The following is a 17835-nucleotide window of genomic DNA, read 5'->3' as shown; positions in this document are numbered from 1 at the left end:
CCACCCTTCTTCACCCCCACTTAGCCTCCTCTGCTTCCTGCAGCCACAGTCTCTTGGCCAGGAAGCAACAGCTTCACCCTGGTGTCACTTGGATTCCACTCGCCCACACTGGCCTGCTCCCTGAGTGGCTTTTGTTGGCTACTGGTGTTGCTTTTTTACGCGTCTTTAGATTCTTCCTTACCTCTCACCACCTCCCCCTCCTTTCTCTCAAATACCTGGCTCTGTGCGTCATCTTTGCTTCTTCTTGATAGGCTACGAAACACTGCTCAACTGTGAAACTGCTCCCTGGCCCGTGTCGCCACACTGGTGGGACCGTCCGGGCTTTTTTGTTTGTTTGCTCTGATTTGTTCTGTTTTGATTTGTTTGTTTCTTTTATTTTTTCTCTTCTTGGCCTGGGAGCCCATTCTAGCCGGGCAGTACCATGCAGCTTGGAAGCTACTCCCTTACTCTGCACAGATGCACAGGGACATCCCTGGGAGCATCTCTCTTTTCTTGTTTTCTTTTTCCTTTTTTTTGTTAAGTTTTTGGTTTTTTTTGGTTTCCTTCTTTCTCTTATTCCCTTTTTGTCTTTCTTCATTTCCAGTTTCTCAATTTATTCACTTTTTTCTCTTATTCTTTTTCTTTTTTTATTTTTGTTTTTCCTCATTGCTCAGTCAGTCATCTCTCCACTCCAATAGCAAGCTCCCTTAGCACTCTTTTTTGTTTCTGTGTATGTTTTTGGCCCCTGTGCCTCTCTCCTCTTTCTCCTCTTTCCCATACGCATCTTAGGTCCACACATCACAATCTACCCCCTCCTTCCTACCTACCTGCACCGTGTGCTGAACATCACACTCCCAAGCAGCACAGACACGGCCTACTGGAACCTGCCCTGCACTGATTCCTGGTCCCCACTGTTAGCCCTGGTACGTGCCACAAACAACCCATCTCAGCAACTGCTCTTCAGCTGGACCTGCCCTGCTGTACCATACCTGATTGACCCTGCCCATTGGAGAAGAGGTGAAAAGAATTGTGCCCACAGACGAGCAAACAACAAAGAATGCAAGCCTGCCTTCTCCAACATAACCGAATAAAACAAAAAAGCAGGACGAAACAAACAAATCGACAATCAATAAATGAGGAAAATAACACCGAATGCCCCGAAGACAGCAGACAATATCAAAATATTTACAAAAACAGGACAGGATGGTTCCAATCGGCATCCAAAATAAAACACCAGATGACCCTCCAGTAGAAGAAAAGTCACTAGACGTAACTGATAGGGAATTCAAATCTCTCATATTCAGAATTATCCAAGAGTTGAAGCAAAAAGCAGACAAAAAAGAGAAACAAATAAACAAATTCATGGAAAATACAGACCAAAAAATGGAAGAGTTAAAGAATATAATACAGGAACAAAATGCTAAAATAAATTGACAACTAGAAATCATACAGAAACATCAATTAGAGATTCAAAAGATAAACAACAAGATTTCAGAAATGGACAGTGTCATAGAAGGTCTGAGGAGCAGGTTTGAAAAGATGGAAGACATAATCAACGAAATTGAAGACAAACACTTGGATACAACTCTGAGGAAAAATCAGAAAAAAGAACAAAGAAAAATGAAGAAACCCTGAGAATTATGTGGGATACAATCAAAAGCAAAAATCTGCGAGTGATCGGAGTTCCAGAGCAGAAGGAGAAGACAGAAAACACAGAGAGGATCATTAAAGAATTGCTGACAGAAAACTTCCCAAATATCATGAAAGATGAAAATCTGACCATCCAAGAAGCTCAATGAACCCCTTATAGGATAGACCCCAAAAGAAAATCATGAAGGCATATCATAATCACACTTTCTAAAACCAAAGACAAAGACTCCTGAGAGAAGCTTGAGAAAAACAAAAAGTCACATACAGAGGAGAAACAATAAGACTAAGCTCGGATTATTGAGCAGAAACCATGCAGGCAGGAACGCAATGGGATAACATACATACAACTTTGAAAGAAAAAAATTGCCAGCCAAGAATAATATATTCTGCAAAACTCTGGTTCAGATATGATGGTGAAATTAGATCATTTCCAGATAAACAGAAATTAAGGGACTATGTAAAAACCAAACCAAACTTACAAGACTTATTAAAGGGGAGGAGTCCTTCGATCTGAGAAGAAACAACAGGCTGAATGTAGGACACAGGATTGTACTACCCAGATACCAACCTAGGAAATGAACTCTTTAAGGACTATGCAAAACCAAAAGAATTACAATAGGGAATCAGAGAGGTTCATCTGTAAAAGACAACAGCATCAGAATAATAAAAGAGGGAATAAACAGTGTAGGTATAGAACCTTCTAATGGAGAGGAGGTCAAGCCATACCATGTAATAATAGACTGGTTCAAATCTAGGAAGATAAGGGTAAATTTCAAGGTAACCACAAAGAAAGTTAACAAACCTACTCATCAAAATAAAGAAGAAAAACATAGTCTCAGTAAAAACAAAACCAAAAGAAATGAAAAAAAAATCCACAAACAAAAGGAACTAGCACACGAGATTAAGAGGAACAAAGAAAAGGTCTGCACCACAAAAAAAAAAAAAAAAAAACACTACAAAATGCAGTCACACTCCTAGGAATATATCCTAGTGAAGTAAGAGCCATCACATGAATAGACATATGCACACCCATATTCATTGCAGCACTGTTCACAATAGCAAAAAGATGAAAACAACCTAGATGCCCATCAACAGATGAATGGATAAACAAACTATGGTACATACACAGTGGAGAATTATGCAACAATAAAGAACAATGATGAATCTGTGAAACATCTCATAACATGGATGAAACTGGAGGACATTATGCTGAATGACGTAAATCAATCACAAAAGGACAAATATTTTATGAGACTTCTACTGTAAAAACTCATGTAAAAGTTTACACACAAAAAGAAACAATCTTTGTTGCTTATGAGGGATGGGGGGGTGGGGGGAAACTAAATAGACAATAGCTAAGTGGTAACTTTGGTGAAGGGTGAGACAGTACACAATACAGGGGATACCAGCACAACTTGTACAAGGAAAGGTCATGGAAGCTCCAAAGACACTTCCAAACTCCCTGAGGGACTGAATTGCTGGGAAGAGGGCTGTGGGGACCATGGTCTGGGGGAACATCTAGCTCAATTGGCATAACACACTTCATAAAGACAATGTTCTATATATTACCTTGGTGAGTAGCGTCTGGGGTCTTAAAAGCCTGTGAGCAGCCATCTAAGATACTCCACTGGTCTCACACCTTCGGGAGCAAGGTAGAATGAAGAGAAAAAGATACAAGGAAAAGATTAGTCCAAAGGACTAATGGGCCACAGCTACCACGGCCTCTACCAGACTAAGTCCAGTATAGCTAGATGGTGCCCAGCTACCACCACTGACTGCTCTGACCGGGATCACAATAGAAGGTCCTGGACAGAGCTGGAAAAGTATGTAGAACAAAGTTCTAATTCACAAAAAGGACCAGATTTTCTGGCCTGACAGACTGGAGAAACCCTGAGAGTATGGCCCCTGGACACCCTTTTAGCTCAGTGGTGAAGTCACTTGCAAAGTTCTCCGTTCAGCCAGGGATTGGACAACCTCATAAAACAAAACGGGATGAATGAGGCACAGCAGTCCATGGACAAGGACTAGAAGGCAGGAGGGGACAGGAAAGGTGGTGATAGGGAACCCAAGGTTGAGAAGGGACAGTGTTGACATGTCCTAGGGTTGTTAACCATTGTGATAGGGCAATATGTGTACTAACTTTAATGAGAAACTATTTGTTCTGCAAACCTCCATCTAAAGCACACACACAAAAAAGAATTATCTATGTGTTATCAGTTTGACAACAGCAACTCAAAAGCTTTGATGGGAAGCCTAGGGGGAGTGAGTTGAAGATAATGGTGATGGAATAATTTGGAAAAGGATAGTGAAAACAGCAGCAGAACTGGAAGAATGTAATTGATGTCACTGAATTGTACATGTAGAAACTTTTGCAGTGGTGTAACTTTGGCTATGTATATTTTCACCAAAAAAAAAGGTCCTCCAGGGTCAAGAAGGGAGAGTGTTGACACGTCGTGGGGTTATTAACCAAGGTCATAAAACAATATGTGTACTGACTGTTTAATTAGGAACTATTTGCTCTGTAAACCTTCATCTAAAGTACAAGAAAAAATATTTTTTTTAAAAAAAGCATTCAAACAAGCATATATAATTGCTTGCTTATTTTGCCAATACTAATTATAGGCATAAAAGTATCATTTAATTTGCATATATTTATATTAATGAAATAATAAAATATATTTTAAAATAAATTAATGAGTACACAATTTCTAATTAGGGTAGTAATTCAATAGGGAAAAAACTGACAACATAATTATAACATCTAGCAAATAGAAATTGGGACCATCTTCCTTGATTTTGTATTTTGGTAGTTAGTTTTCTAAGTATTTCTTTACAAAATATTTCATAAATCTACTAGTGTTCACGTAATCGACAACACATTCTAATGTATATGTATTAAGTTTGTCCACCATAATTAGCCACTGAGATAAGGTCTGGGGGATAATATGAAATGAGACTACTCTTCCATGCTCTATTTTGTTCCAGTTATAGATTCAGAATATTTCTAAAATAGCTACTTGGCTTAGTAATACAGACATAAAATATGACTTCAAAGGATGCCCATGTACTTTATTTATTGAGAACTTTTTATTTTTTTAGTGCCTCAAGGCTTTCATAATGATAGGTGACAGAGACATCTAAGGCTTTGCATTTATTTTATAGTCTCTTCTAGAGGCATGAGTTTGAGTCCTATTTTTGACAAAACCTTAAAGACCTCTCCCAGTATCTGTTGGGGCCAAAATCATGAGCCTACAGGGAAGTATGACATATAGCACAAGAAAAAGAAATTTAGAAATTGATATTTACTCCTGAAGTTTAAAGAGATTCTTGACAGCAAAAGAAGTAAATATAGAATAAGACAGTGTAAATATTTTATATGTAAACTGTCAAAGCTAGGAGCATAAAAACAGTAGAGAGAGAAAAAAATTCTTAAAGAAAATAACAGTTATTTTGATATATACAATTAATTCATGAATTATAAAGTAAGGAACCAGGGAGAAGGTATAATTATATATATTAATTTTTGAAGTACACATGAAGTAAAGTAATTAGAGATTAATATAAACTTCTGTTTCATCTCTCTAGAAAGGAAAGTGATTGTGTCAGGTGGAAATTATAATATCTCATTTTTTGGACAAAATTTTGTGAACAAAATTTTTTTTCATTGGTGCTTGTTTGCCTTGAACATAAGTAATTTACACACATGATACAATTGACTTCATTTTTTATAACTAATAATGTGTAGCCAACACTGCTGTTTTATATACAAGCCCACGTTTAGTCATATTTTAGGAAAAGTGGTGTCAAGACATGGTGATAATTAAAAAGGGGAAAAAGCCTAGTTTTAATTGATTATTTAAAATATTTCTAAGATTTTTTTTATTATACAAAATTTCAAGCATACACAATAATAGAGAAAAAAATGTGATAACCATCCCACATCCCAAGGTTATTTAGAAACTAATCTCAGATAACAAATAATTTTTCATAAATGTTTCATTATGTATAACTAAAATGTAATGATTTAAAAAAACATATAATTTCCCACCTACACATTAACACCAATTCCTTGACATCATGAAGTATCTTGTGCTCAAATCAGAATCTGAAATAGTCTACACATGGCAAGTGGTTGATAGGGCTCTTAAGTATCGCCTCCAGTTGTATTTTTTTCTTGCTGAAATTTATTTGCTAGAGAAGCCAGAATGTCAACATCATTTGTCATTAGATTTCCCACATTTTAGATTTGACTGCTTTCATTGATGGAGTTGCATTTCTTGGACAATGGAATTTCCATGTAGTTGAATGATCATATCCAGGCTTGAATATTTTAACAGGAATACTTAGGTGAAGTTGTGACCTTCCATGAGGAGGCACATAATGTCTGGTTGTCTCGTTTAATGATGTTAGCAGGAGCGGTGATTGCTGCTTAAGTGTAATAATTTGTTGGGATTAGAGATGGTGATTTTCTCATTATATTATTTCTTCTTTATTTATTAGTTGGAATATTTCTATAAAGAGAAATTACCACTCATCAAATATTTTATTATCCTGGGTTATAACTCCTATAGGAAATGTTTCTTTGTACAACGTTTTTAATAATATAAAACATTATTTTTACACTTTTTTTCTACTGTGAAATTTGTCTAGTTATGAAGAAAGAAAAACTAATGAAAGAAATTAGACAAAGTCACATTTTTCAGGGTCTTCCAAATTCTAATGAGCCTAAGAAAAAAATTCTAGTGACAAGTGATGTTAGTTGATGACTAAGAAAGAAGTTATTTAAAATAAGTCTCAGGCCATCAGTGAAAAAATGTGTCTAAGTTTGTTTCAGATGATTTCAATAAAAGAGAGGAGGTTGTAGTTATTTGTCTGATCCTGCCATGAAATTATTTTAATTTCTGTATCTTGAAAGATCATAATAACCTAGCAAGTATCCGATAAATTAAATGTAGTACTGCTTCCACTTTTCGCATTAGTGTTATTTTATGTAAAAAGGAATCAAATCACACTTAGTGTTGTCTACCACTATAATGCTATACTATATCTAATGATAATATTTTACTTAGTGAGTTTTAAAATATATATGATGATATATGTAGATAACCCACCACTTGTCTGTCGTTTGTTGTAAAGTGGCGGCTTACATGTTGCTGTGATGCTGGAAGCTATGCCACTTGTATTTCAAATACCTGCAGTATCCCCCAGGGTGGACAAGTTTTAGCAGAAGTTCCAGGCTAAGACAGACTAGGAAGAAAGACCTGGCACTCTACTTCAAAAAAAAAAAAAAATTAGCCAGTGAAAACCTTATAAACAGCAGCAGAACTTTGTCTGATATAGTGCCAGAATATAAGCCCCTCAGGTTGGAAGGCATTCAAAATATGACTGGGAAAGAGCTTCCTCCTCAAATTAGAGTCCACCTTAACGATGTGGACGGAGTCACACTTTAGGGACCTTCATTTGCTGATGTGACACAACTCAAAATGAGAAGAAACAGCCACAAATATCCATTAGCAATTGGAAGATGGAATGTATGAAGTATGAATCTAGGAAAATTGGAAGTTGTCAAAAATGAAATGGATTGCATAAACATCAATATCCTAGGTATTAGTGAGCTGAAATGAACTGGTAGTGGCCATTCTGAGTCAGAAAATCATATGGTCTACTATGTCAGGAATGACAAATTGAAGAGGAATGACGTTGCATTCATGGTCGAAAAGAACATTTCAAGATCTATCCTAAAGTACAACGCTGTCAGTGATAGGATAATATCCATATGCCTACAAGGAAGACCAATCAATACGACTATTATTCAAATTTATGCAACAACCACTAACACCAAATATGAAGAAATTTAAGGTTTTTACCAACTTCTGCAGTCTTAAATTGATCAAACATGCAATCAAGTTGCATTGATAATTACTGGTGATGGAATGCAAAAGTTGGAAACAAGAAGAATCCATAGTAGGAAAATATGGCCTTGGTGATAGAAATGACATCAAGATTGCATGACAGAATTATACAAGACCAATGCTTTATTCATTGCAAATGCCTTTTTCAACAAAAAATTGTGACTATACATGTGGACTTCACTGAGTGGAATGCAGAGGAATCAAATCAACTGCATTTGTGGAAAGAGACAATGAAGAAGCTCAATATCATCAGTCAGAACAAGACCAGGTGCTAACTGCGAAACAGACCATCAATTGCTCATATGCAAGTTCAAGCTGAAGTTGAAGAAAATTAAAACAAGTCTGCGAGAGCCAAAATATGACCTTGAGTATATCCGGGCTGAATTTAGAGACCATGTTGAGAATAGATTTGACACACTGAACACTAAAGACCTAAGACCAGATGAATTGTGGGATGACATCAAAGACATCATGAAGGAAGAAAGCAAAAGGTCAGTAAAAAGACAGGAAGGAAAGAAAAGACCAAAATGGTTGTCAGAAGAGACTCTGAAACTTGCTCTTGAACATAGAGTAGCTAAAGGGAAAGGAAGAAATGATAAAGTTAAAGAGCTGAACAAAAGTTTTCAAAGGGCGGCTCGTGATGACAAAGTAAAGTATTATAATGAAATGTACAAAGACTTGGAGTTAGAAAACCAAAAGGGAAGAACATGCTTGGCACTTCTCAAGCTGAAAGAACTGAAGAAAAAATTCAAGCCTCAAGTTGTAATATTGAAGGCTTTTATGGCAAAATACCGAACGATATGGGAAGCATCAAAAGAAGATGGAAGGAATACACAAAATTACTGTACCAAAAAGAATTGGTTGACATTCAACCATTTCAGGAGGTAGCATATGATCAAGAACCAGTGGTCTGAAGAAAGAACTCCAAGCTTCACTGAAGGCGTTGGCAAAAAACAAAAACAAGACTCCAGGAATTGACAGCATACCAACTGAAATGTTTCAACAAACGGATGCAACTCAGGAAACACACACTAGTGTATGCCAAGAAATTTGGAAGATAGTTACTTGGCCAACCAACTGGAAGAGATCCATATTTGTACCATTACAAAGGAAGGTGATCTAACATAATGCAGAAATTATTGAACAATGTAATAATATCACACTCAAATAAAATTTTGCTAAAGATAATTAAAAAACGATTGCAGCAGTACATCAACAGGGAACTGCCAGAAGTGCAAGCTGGATTCAGAAGAGGACATGGAATGAGGGATATCATTGCTGATGTCAGATGGATGTTGGCTGAATGCAGAGAATACTAGAAAGATATTTACCTGTGTTTTATTGACTTATTCAAAGACATTTGAATGTGTGGATCATAACATATTATGAATAACATTGTAAAGAATGGGAATTCCAGAACACATAATTGTGCTCGTGCAGAACCTGTACATAGACCAAGAGGCAGTTGTTAGAACAGAGCAAGGTAATACTGCATGGTTCAAAATCAGGAAAGGTGTGCATCAGGGATGTATCCTTTTGTCATACTCAGTCAGTATGCTGAGCAAATAATCCGAGAAGCTGGACTATATGAAGAACATGGCGTCAGGATTGGAGGAAGACTCCTCATCAACAACCTGTGATATGTAGATGACACAAACTTGCTTGATGAAAGCAAAGAGGACTGGAAGTACTTACTGATGAAGATCAAAGATTATAGCCTTCAGTATGGATTACACCTCAACATAAGGAAAACAAAAATCCTCACAACTCGACCAATAAGCAACTTCATGATAAAAGAAGAAAATATTGAAGTTGTCAAGGATTTCAGTTTTCTTGGATCCACAATCAATCCCAATGGAAGTAGCAGTCAGGAAATCAAATGACATATTACATTGGGCAAATCTGCTGCAAAAGACCTTGTTGAAGTGTTGAAAAGCAAAGATGTCACTTTGATAACTAAGGTGCCCCTGAACCAAGCTGTGTTTTTTTTCAATTGCCTCATATGCATGTGAAAGGTGGACAATTAATAAGGAAGACCAAACAAGAATTGGTGCCTTCAAATTGTGGTGTTGAAGAAGAATATTGCATATACTGTGGACTGCCAGAAGAATGAACAAACCTTTCTTGGAAGAAGGGTGGTAAGACTTCATCTCACATACTTTGGACATGTTATCAGGAGGGAACAATCCCTGGAGAAGGACATAATTCTTGGTAAAGTAGCGGGTCAATGAAAAAGAGGAAGACCCTCAACCAGATGGATTGACACAGTGGCTGCAACAATAGGCTCAAATATAGCAATGATTGTGAGGATGATGCAGGACTGGGCAGTGTTTCCTTCTGTTGTACATAGGGTGGCTATGATCGGAACCGACCTGAGAGCATCTAACAATAACAATATAGATGACACGTCTCTGTGCCCAGAGACTCAAGTTTTACATGTAACTTTGCCGCAGAATAGCTTTGTGGCCAAGACATATTCATTTATACTCTCTGGACTATGGTCTTGCAATCTTTTGCATCTGTTAGTTTTCATTGTTGTTTCTTCTGGGAAGTATTGGCAATACCAGTCCCTTTTATTTTTATAATTTGCACTGTGTACTCTTAAGAATTCTTTTTCATATTTTTTATATTTAAAAATACATATTGTACAGAATCCATCAATGACAATTTTTGTTTTGTTTCATTGCAGATACATTTGGGACAAATAAAACATCTACTATATCTGAATATCTGAAGTCATATATGTCAAAAGTCTGTTTCCTTGCTGTATAAAGTCTGAGCACTGCCTAAATTTATTGTTTCCCTTTAAGAAACAACAGTCCCTTGTATTTAAATTTTCTCATGGAAGGAAAAATAAAATGACAAACACTAGGTTAAAATATCTAAATATTTCAACAAAATTCAATATTAAAATAAAAAAGATCCACAGTGCTTTAGCATTGACTTTTTCTATATAAATACTAGTAGTGTCTTTGCTAGGAGCCCTGGTGGTACAATGGTTAAGAGCTCGGCTGCTAACCAAAAGGTCTACAGGCAGTTTGAATCCACCAGCCGCTCCTTGGAAACCCTCTGGGGCCATTCTACTCTGTCCTATAGAGTCGCTGTGAGTCAGAATTGACTCAAAGGCAATGGGTTTTTGGTTTTTTAATGTCTTTGCTATTTACTATATTTTTCGCTGCTAAATAATTTCTCAGCAAATACTTCTAAGGGTGACCACAAATCCAGTAATTCTACATTATCTATATATTACAAATAGTAATAAATAAATATATGTTACCATTTTGTTATCACAGTGAATTTTACAAGCCAGGAGGTAAGAAGTAAAAGAATAGGGAAAAATGTGAGTAGGTTATATCAATTTAGAGGCAGGTAAAATTTGTCTAACCTCTCCTGAGATCTCTCCCATGCCCTATTTATAGGCTCTTTCTCCATTTTGAGAAATACTGTTTTAGATACTCTAATTCTTTACAAAATTATTAGTTAAATAGAGATGCCTTTTCCAAATAACCAAACACATTGTTAGTTTGATGGAAATAATAACCAAGATGGTGGCATAATGAATAATTGCTTATTTACTTTTTGATGATTGCATTGTAGTTTTTAGAGATAAACCTAATTAATGTAATAACAAATATTCTCTCTGTGTTCAACATTCAGTTGTAAATAGCTATGGTGATTCTCTTATTATTTCACATTTTTTTCCTTATAAAATTGTATGCATATATTTTTATATTATTAGTAGTATTATTGCCATCAAAAATCTCTGAAAAAAAGTGACCAACTATAATAATATAGTTAAAACTTACTGCTTTTATTATAAGGGTGAAGAAATGTTGATGTGATATCTAAAACTTTTCTCTGGTCAAAAGTACCTTTGTTTCTTCTCTTTTCATTTTAACGAAGAACAGTAGGAATTGCATTTTTTTGAGATAATTTTCAGTCACTTTTGGGTGTTATGCAATGTGCACTTTACAACTGACTTATAATTGGACTGTGCAGACAAAGAAAAATCTTACAAGTATTGAACATGACATTTATGACAGTATTGCTGTCATCTTGGCTTCTTTTATTGAATATGCAGAGAATTATAATTGGGCTAACAAGCCTAGTAGCCTGGCCCCTTTCCAATTATATTAATCAGCCTAGTCTAGTATTAGCTGGCTGAACACACAGAAACAGGCATTGAGCTTTTGTTTTTCTTTCTACTTCATTTTGGTACTTACCCAATAATCTAAGAATAAAATTATCTGTTTTCATGTACTATTTGATATTTTTCAATAATTTAACTCTATTCCACTGAGGGATATAAAGATTTGCCTTCTGTATCTTTATTTCACTATTTTTTTAATGAAAAAGATGACCTTCTATAAAGACTGGCTGTATCTGCTACTTATTGAACACTAATTGATTCTTACTATTTCAAAAAATCTATCAGGTTTTTGAAAAATTTTCTTTGAATTCATGTTGCAAATTTTTAAATGATAAATTTGGATTTGAAGTGAAATTTCTCTTAAAAGGGCAGCCTGTATACATGAACCATTCAACATATTGATGCATAAATATATTTTTTGAAATTGAGGTAAATAATGTTTTAGCACAATCTAGGATCAAGTAATTGATTCAGTTTTGTGTCGTCTTCAAAGCAATGCTAAAGAAGTAATGAATAGATGAAAATACTTCCTAATGATTATAATCCTGAAATCTACTAAAATACCACCACAATATTCTTAAAAAATAAATTTTTAATAGAAAAATAGTAAGGAATTTTCATTAGAACAGCTTGTGGTTTTACAGATCCAAGGAATTTGCAGTGTATCAATTATTTGGAACAATAGATTCTCTACTTTTCTTTCTCTTTTCCTCTCTCTTTTTCTGGCTTCCTATTTTAGTGCATTTAATATGTTGCATATTTCCACTTGCAAATATTCCCAACACTCCGACTGCAGTATCGAAGGTCTTCATCTTTGTTTTCTGGCTAGAAAGAAGAAAACAACCTGAAAATCTGTTCTACAAAATTAAAACACCACTATAAAGCGTGAGGGGTATGCCATAAGGATGTATTTTACAGCGTTGTTGATATTAACTAAAAAACAAACAAACAAACAAAAGAAACCTAAAACTAAAACAAACAAACAAAACACACTCACAAAAACAAAAAACAAAACAAGAAGACCCACAAACAATCTGCTTTTCTATCAACAGGGAAATAGTTCTATCTGTCATATACGCTATAGAAACATATGCAACTCTTCAGTGAATTAGAACTTTATGTATAGACCTTGAAAATGCAGGAAAAGCACACTGCAGAGTAAGGCATGTATGATTCACACTAAATACAGGTTGCACAGGTTTGCATAAAGAACTGCAAATTTTTTTTTTTTAATATTAAATTATTAACATCGATTATCCCTGAAGTCGAAAATGGAGAGGGAGATGGGGATATTATTTACTTTTCTATATCACTTCTGATTTTTTGTCAGGTATTAATTTTGTAATTAAAAATAAACAATAAATTAGAAACGTTTACTTCATTAAAAAGTATATTTCTTGATAAAAATGTCTTATTAAATTAAATTTCTAATATTAAATTTTTTAATATTGATTCTGACTTATAGTGACTCTATAGTACAGAATAGAACTGCCCCATAGTGTTTCTAAGGCTGTAAATCTTTACGGAAGCAGACTGCCACATCTTTCTCCTGTGGAGCAGCTGGTGGGTTCGAACTGCTTACCTTTTGATTAGCAACCGAGCACTTTAACCACTGCCCCACCAGGGCTCCTTTACAGACTCTAATGGGCATTAAATTTTATTATGAATTTTTACATTATAATTAGTAGCAATATGCAAAATAGCTAGTAGTTTTGTTTTAAATCTCTGGTTTTTAAGTTAGTTTTACATTTTATCTTCATAATGATATTGTCGTCATTCTCCCTCTCAGCCTGCCCTACCTCCACCTTCAAGCTGCAGGAATAAACAGAGTTTGCATGGGTTTAAGGCAGGGATTTAACCCAGGTTTTTGGAAATAATTTTGCTTTTAAGATATTTTTGTCTGAAAAATAATAATTATTTTTGAAAGGCAATGTACATTTTCTTTTCTATGACCTAACTGAAAGATAAGTGTCAAAAAATAAGATAGTGTTTGTGAATTTGGATCAAAAAATGAAATTCTCTGTAAGGAGTCTGGCATGTAGCTAGACTCCCTAGAATTTTTTTTAGCTGTAAATAATTTGAAAGAGTCAAGTGTCAATTAAAAGTTTCCATAAGCAGTTTATAAGTTCTACATCTAAAAAGTAAAATTAAGCCTCAGTGATGGTAAGACAAATCAGAGACTAGATATTTTGCAATTAGTGGATGTGGAAGATCATCTTTAACACCTTTTAGAGTCTAAAAAGCACTCTTTTGTGTATTAGTCTTGTTAAATAGTACCTAAACTGAAGATTATATCACTTCAAAAAGTGTTTACCTGTTACCGTCAAGTCAATTCTGACTCATGGTGAGCCCACATGTTACAGAATAGAACTGCTACATAGGGTTTTCTTAGCTGTAGTCTTTATAGAAGCAGACTACCCAGGCTTTCTTCCCTGGCATCACTGGTGTGTTTGAACCACCAACCTTTAGGTTAGTACCAAAGTAAAAAAAAACAAACCTATTGCCTTCGAGTCGATGCCAACTCATAGTGACCCTATAGGCCAGAATAGAACTGCCCCATAGGGTTTCCAAGGAGCAGTTAGTGGATTCGAACTGCCTTTTGGTTAGCATCCTAGCTCTTAACCTCTATGCCACCAGGGCTCCATTTGCACCACCTAGGGACCTCACAAAAGTGTTTAGAAGCATTTTGACTGCAAGTCTTCCTTTGAGCAAGGAACTGTCCAGTAGAGCTAGTCTAATTTCCTCATTAAGTTTACTTCTGCCCCAAGCAGTGTTTACCACTAGATATAATTAAGCATAATTTCTACTTCTTAATGGAAAGTAGAAAGTGACGGAGTTTTCTAATTCCATAGCTATGTAGTCATACCAAAATAGTTGGAGTTTAATGAATTATGTTCTTTTGATTTGGCTTTCTAGGCCTGATTATTGCAATTAGTTGGTGACTTAATTTCTTAAATCCAAACAGCATAGTGTAGTATCTTAGGGCATAGATTTTGGAGCCAGACACACCTAGGATCAAATCCCAAATTTACTTCTTTCTAGCTATGGGATCTTCAGCAAGTAATTTGACCTTTCTAAGTCCCAGTTGCCACATCTGTAAGGCATTGATAACAAAACTTGGTGATGCTGTCATTATTAAATGAAAAGTGTATGGTAAATGTTCAGCCTCAGTCTTTGGCATGTAATAAACACTCAATAAATGAAAGTGACTTGCCCTTGTGATTTATTCAAACTTTATGGGCTGTATTTTTAACTTTGAAACAGTATTCAATATATTTAAGTTACATATGAGGAGAGTTTCTTTAATTGAATTAGAAACTAACATTTAGAAACAAAAAAGGGTGTAGAGAAAGATATACAGTCCTTAAAAGGAATTTGGTGCTTTATGGTGGTTATGATTTGCACTAGGTGGATCCTGTCTATTTCACTTTTTCCTATTCAAGGACTTTAATCATAGTAACAAAAATATCATCAATTGGCGTTTTCTTTGTTATAGGTCTTATTTATCTAACATGTATTGATCACTTAATCATAATCTCTTTAAACTTTAACTAATAGTTATAACATATCTCTGTTTTCTTACTAATTAGAGACTGTCTAATATCTAATATGTTCTCTTCTTCTTGTGCATTCTTTCTTTGGTACCAGCGGCTGCTTCCAAGAATAAAGCTAAAGGTGAGCTTATTTCCTTTTTGCATGATCAGCCAAGATTTATTTTTCTGCTCAGTCTTCTTAAAAAATGGAGTCAATTCTGTTGGTGATACTAATAGTTCAGTGTATAGATATTTGTCATATATTCTGACAAATACAAAATGTATGTTATTTCAGTTATTCCATTTCTGATCTATAAATCTATGTTTGCATGGTTGTTTGTGGGTTTATATGTTGTTTGTCTGTTTGCTTGTTTTATTTCCTGCCTTGTTCCAAAGTGGAATAAAGTGCTTTTGTACATTAACATTTTGCCTGTTGACGTCAGTTTTCTTGGTATAATTCAGAATTGGAAAAAATGCAGCAGAAAGTAAAGCTGATGGAAAGTCACTAAACTGAACATGCCTTCATAGAATTATGTGGAAAGAAAATTTTATCATTTAAAAATTGAATATTATAAACTGTGGTTTTCTCTTTATGACCTTTCTTCTATTTCCCAGTTGTATTAAGCTTACATTTTTTAGAAACTGGAAAATATATTTTCATGAGAGGATGCACTTGTCCAATACTTGAATGTCTGCCTTGACTTGATGTGTCTAAGTCTTTATGTTTTTAGATAAAAATAATTTAAATATATGTAGGATGCTATATCTTGGCTTATAGTTTGTGTGTTTCAATTTCAAACTCTCTAGTGGTGAGAGCCCTGGTAATGCAGTAGTTGAGCACTCAGCTGTTAACTGAAAGTTTGGTGGTTTGAACCCACTAGCTGCTGCATGTGAGAAAAGAGTGGTGACATCTGAAAGAAAACCATATTTATGTGACTAATTTAGGACTTTCCACGTCTTCATTCCAACTGTTTCCCACCTATCCATTTTATTGAATCTGTGCTGTGAACTTGTGTACAAGCCTGGGGAGTGGGAAGGGGTGGCTTTAAGACATAGTTTATCCTATGCCTTTTCGTTTGCATCTACAGAAAAATGGAGGCAGAAAAATGGCACTTTCTAAAATAAAATGTACATCTTAAGTTTAAATTGAAATTTTATTTCTAACCGTTGTTTGAGAGAGACGTATATTATTAGAGATAATAGAATTAGTCAGTATTGTCATTGTCCACTTTCTATGTCAAGGCGAATGGTCTTCAAACTGGAAAAAAATATATGGACAGGAGGAAATAAAGCTCAAGATAATGTAAGAGCAGATGGCTGCTTAAAAATAGCTTATTTCTCCTGGCCCCCCAAAAAGTTACAACCCAGGGAACCTAGGGAAGTTTTGGATGGTATCACTTCCCATGAATTTACCCTGTGGAGTCATGGAAACTTGAAGGAGCTTCTGGAAGACTGGAGAAAGGAAAAGTATCCAGATTTTTTTTTTTTTTTTTAAGGGGAAAAATTTTCATTCCAGAAAACATAGACTGGTGAATTTGATATCAATCCCCAATAATTTTTGTAAAAGATTATTAAAATAACAGTTTGTGAGTGCTTAGATTAAAATAGAGTTCGATAGGAGTCAGTATTGATAATGGCTTAGATGAACTAGAAACGACTGTAATTTTCTCCCTCCCCTTTCGTTCTTTTTTCTTGTTCTTTTTTTTTTCATATTGATTACTATGCCAGTATCTGAAGACAGTAGTATAAACATAATATACTTGAATTTTATCAAAGTATATGACAACTATCTCTTTATCTCTACAAAAACTGTCTTTTGAAAAAAATCACCAGCTATTCTCCAGGGGTCAAATGCAATGATTGTTTCTCAATCCTCATATAACTCATTTTTTCTACAGAAGATATCTTGTTTCTTTTGATTTTTCTTTTCCCTTCTTTTCAGTGTCTCTGTACAGACCTGATTTTCTTTTTAATTCTTCTTTGTCAGTTTTTTCCCTCTTCTTCAATATCTTGTCCCTGAAATGTGTTTCATCCAGATTATGTCTTTGATTGTTGAAGTCACCAACTGTTTTGTTCGTTCAACTCTCTACATTACTATTGAAAGATAAACTGGACTTTCTAAAAAAATAAAGGAAGCAGCCGTTTTCTAGACAATGGTGTACCCACAATCAACCACCTTCACCACTGTTTATGGTCAAGAAGAAGACAAATGACCCAATCAAATTCTTTTCCTGAAAACTTTGAACTGGGAAGGAGGAAAGGGTTTCTACGTCTTCTAATGACACCAACGGTTGCTCAATTTCCTAGGTTTAAAAGATTTGAACATCTTTCACTCTTCCTGCTTAATTACCCTCATATCCAATCAGTTATCAAATTGTCTTCATTTTAACCCTGTAGTAAATCCCTTCTTCTTCAAATTACCCATTATTAATGCAATATTTTCTAACTTGTCTACTGCTTCAATTACAGACAGTCTCCAATGTATCCTACATTTGTATGTTACACCGAATTTTAAGTAAGATCATAAATGCTTTGCCCTTAGAGAAAAATGTACCTTAGAGTATCCATAAAATGTCTTTGTATAAAATTATTTTATTTTACTTTATTGAAA

General features: G+C 34.9%; 1 protein-coding gene across 2 annotated transcripts in view; it reads left to right on the top strand.

The window, feature by feature from the left end:
• The window catches only part of CADM2 (cell adhesion molecule 2), a 1164623-nt gene that overhangs the window by 805045 nt on the left and 341743 nt on the right, over positions 1-17835 (top strand). The window contains exon 2 of one of the 2 annotated variants that reach the window (XM_004371338.1): positions 15340-15366. The exons of the other annotated variant lie outside the window; for it this stretch is intronic. Coding sequence (XP_004371395.1) covers positions 15340-15366 — 27 coding nt within the window. The remainder of the gene's footprint in view (positions 1-15339; positions 15367-17835) is intronic. 2 annotated transcript variants of the gene reach the window in all.

Source organism: Trichechus manatus, unplaced genomic scaffold (genome assembly GCF_000243295.1).
Source record: "Trichechus manatus latirostris isolate Lorelei unplaced genomic scaffold, TriManLat1.0 scaffold00012, whole genome shotgun sequence".
Lineage (NCBI taxonomy): Eukaryota > Metazoa > Chordata > Mammalia > Sirenia > Trichechidae > Trichechus > Trichechus manatus.
The sequence above is the reverse complement of the archived record's forward strand: the minus strand, read 5'-3'. Positions and strand labels throughout refer to the sequence as shown.